The 3,517-nt window shown below is 57.2% G+C and overlaps 1 protein-coding gene across 1 annotated transcript; it reads left to right on the top strand.

Moving 5' to 3' along the window:
- The first annotated feature begins 763 nt into the window (after positions 1-763).
- On the top strand, positions 764-3,285 carry LOC124704559. The gene is made up of 2 exons (XM_047236830.1): positions 764-1,390; positions 1,841-3,285. The coding sequence occupies exons 1-2, from the start codon at positions 771-773 to the stop codon at positions 3,108-3,110; spliced, it is 1,890 nt and encodes a 629-aa protein (XP_047092786.1). The 5' UTR covers positions 764-770; the 3' UTR covers positions 3,111-3,285.
- Positions 3,286-3,517: the final 232 nt, after the last annotated feature.

Below are 3,517 nucleotides of genomic sequence, written 5' to 3'. Positions count from 1 at the left end.
CCATCCCGAAGAAGACACCGAGAATAAACTAAACGAAGAACTGAAACCTTCCCGCCGGCGAGAGGCTGCGATCCGCCACACCTCCAAGGCCCCAAGGCTACCGGAGGCGGAGCGGACCGGCAGCGTCGCCGACGAGAGGGACGAAACCCTATATGGGTTTTGAGCCGCCTCCTGATCGCCTGTGTCTTTCCCGTACCGGTTCGTATTTCCGAAGGAGATCCCTCGGTTCTGCTTGTTCTTAGGTAGAACTAACTTACTTCTTAATCGACTTCTACACCATCGTGATTCTGTCATTTTTCAGTTGTAAGTTGGATGCAACTGAAATTTTCAAATTGCGAGTGAGATGGAAATTTTAAAAAAAGTTAAACTATTTGATTTCTTCATCATTTATACTAGTCGGGAGTTGCAACGTGAGTTACAAATGCAATGCATCTGCTGGCCCGCCCGGCTGTTCAGATGAGCATCAGAGCACGCGTCACACTCCCTCGCCATCGCCTGCCAGTGTGCCACAGCTTCCTCGGCAGTAACCTGCATGTCAACGTCGCCGCCATTAATCCACGATTAAACTAATCACCCAAACAAATGCGATTATTTATCGATCTGATCGCCGATCAATCCAACCGTTACTCACTCAGCTCACAACCAGGCAGAGCACCCTTCCGTTCCGTTTCGTTATATATACGCGCGGACGTGCGCGCCTCCGCTCGCCACTGGACACACACGCACCAGCACCAGCCGAGCGTGAGCGTGTGATATTCTCGGCGACAGAAATGGTGTCCTCCGCGTCCGGCAGCGGCGGCGGCGATGGGTGCACGGCAGCGGCGGTGCGGGAGGTGGCGACGCTGCGGTTCGCGCGGCAGGTGGTGCTGGGGCGGTGGTTCATGGTGTTCGCGTGCCTGCTCATCCTCTCCGCGTCCGGCGCCACCTACATCTTCGGCATCTACTCCAAGGTGCTCAAGTCCACCCTCGGCTACGACCAGCAGACCCTCAACACGCTCTCCTTCTTCAAGGACCTCGGCGCCAACGTCGGCGTCCTCTCCGGGCTCCTCAACGAGGTCACCCCGCCCTGGGTCGTGCTCGCCACGGGCGCCGCCATGAACCTGGCGGGCTACCTCATGATCTACCTCGCCATCGACGGCCGCACCGCGCGCCCGCCCGTCTGGCTCATGTGCATCTACATCTGTGTCGGCGCCAACTCCCAGTCCTTCGCCAACACCGGCGCGCTCGTCACCTGCGTCAAGAACTTCCCGGAGAGCCGGGGCGTCGTGCTGGGGTTGCTCAAAGGCTTCGTCGGCCTCAGCGGCGCAATCTTCACCCAGCTCTACATTGCCATCTACGGCGACGACGCCAAGTCGCTCGTGCTGCTCGTCGCCTGGCTCCCCGCCGCCGTGTCCATCCCATAGTAGCCAGGTTCGGGGTCGTTGCCGCGTTCCACGATCCAGGATCGATCGATCCAGAACGGGATCGGGAACGTCGAGCGGAACGACCTGGTTTAGCGCGGGATCACGATCCCGTTTGCTCGTTGCTACCTTCCAAATTAAAACCTAAAGTATGGAAATTGTTTTTAAAGACAAACTTAAAAAGGTAATTCCAGGACGTTATATCTGGGCGAATTAGCTTGATTCCAGGCCTCTTCGTCTCTTCTTTCCTAAGCAACACAGATACAATTCTCAGCTTATTCGTCTCTACTTCGATCCAGAACAAAGTGGATCGCGATCCCCGACCCAAAATTCCGTACCAAAGATGTATACCCCTCATCGATCCTTGTTCGCTGAGATTTCGATCCTCGACCCTCGATCCCGTACCTCGAACCGGACGACCCAGAATTCTGGCAACTATGGTCCATCCTCTTCGTCCACACTGTCCGCCTCATGCCGCGCCGCCGCGGCGAGAGCCAGAGCGCCACCAGCAGCGACCCCTTCTACTGCTTCCTTTACATCTCCATGGGGCTCGCCACGTATCTCCTCGTCATGATCGTGGTGCAGAATCAGATGGACCTCTCGCACGCCGCCCTCGTCGTCTCGGCCGCCGCGCTCCTTATCATACTCTTCCTCCCACTCGCCGTCGTCGTCAAGCAGGAGTACAGGATCAAGAGGGAGCTCGAGGAGGCTCTTCTCGTGCCACCAACCGTCACCATCGACAACAAGGCGGCGCCACCGTCCTCCGACCTTCAAATGGCAGAGGCAGAGCAGCCGGTGAAAGCAGAGGAGTCGTCAAAGCTTTCCACACAGACGCCAGCATCGTCTTCATCGTCGTGCTGGAAGAAGATGTTCAACCCGCCGGCGCAGGGTGAGGACTACACGATCCTGCAGGCGCTGGTGAGCGTGGACATGCTGGTCCTCTTCCTCGCCACCATCTGCGGCGTCGGCGGCACGCTGACGGCGATCGACAACATGGGCCAGATCGGGCAGTCCCTCGGCTACCCACCCAAGAGCATCAAGACCTTCATCTCCCTCATCAGCATCTGGAACTACGCCGGCCGGGTCACCGCGGGGTTCGCGTCCGAGGCGGTCCTGGCACGGTACAAGTTCCCGCGCCCGCTGGCGCTCACGCTCGTGCTCCTCCTCGCCTGCGCGGGGCACCTCCTCATCGCGCTGGGCGTGCCGGGCTCCCTCTACGCGGCGTCGGTCATCATCGGGTTCTGCTTCGGGGCGCAGTGGCCGCTGCTCTACGCCATCATCTCCGAGGTGTTCGGCCTCAAGTACTACTCCACGCTGTACAACTTCGGCTCCGTCGCCAGCCCCATCGGCGCCTACGTGCTCAACGTGCGCGTCGCGGGATACCTCTACGACGTCGAGGCGGCCAAGCAGCACGGCGGCACCCTCGACGGCGCCGGCGACAAGACGTGCATCGGCGCGCAGTGCTTCAGGCTCTCCTTCCTCATCATCACCGCCGCCACCGTCGCCGGCGCGCTCGTCTCGCTCGTGCTCGCGTGGAGGACCAGGAAGTTCTACCGGAGCGACATTTACGCCAGGTTCAGGGCCGACGGCCAACCGGCGGCGCAGCCGGAGCAGAACCGGCAAGGATTCGGCCGAGCCAACCCCAGTCAACGGGACGAAGGAGCAGTCAATGTGATTGTGTGTATCGATGCAAACGGACACACTGGTTAACTAGTCTTATATTTTGTTGTACTCAAGCGCTCATCATTTTGCTGTTGTATGTATGGGCGTAGCTGTTAGTAGCATGTTACAAGGAAAACGACTGAATTAAGTAGCAGTTGATGACAGGTCCGTTCATAGCACAGGGTACAACCACACTTGCAGTGATGGTAATGGCACTTCCACTTGGAAAATCTTCGGTGCTTTTTTTTCAATTATAAAAAAAATGACTGTACCGGGGAAGAAACCCAGCAACGTTGTGTTATTGATAGCGGTAATTGTGTGCACAACACCAAAAATGCGAGTATGGAGACTTGAACTTTTGTTTTTAGTTTTTTGCAATTATCATAATAGGTTTGTATGAACCTATGAACCAAAATACCACCTCCCGCGGTTTGAGTTGCTTATCATAACTTCTG

The sequence above is a fragment of the Lolium rigidum genome, chromosome 3 (assembly GCF_022539505.1).
Source record: "Lolium rigidum isolate FL_2022 chromosome 3, APGP_CSIRO_Lrig_0.1, whole genome shotgun sequence".
Lineage (NCBI taxonomy): Eukaryota > Viridiplantae > Streptophyta > Magnoliopsida > Poales > Poaceae > Lolium > Lolium rigidum.
The sequence above is the reverse complement of the archived record's forward strand: the minus strand, read 5'-3'. Positions and strand labels throughout refer to the sequence as shown.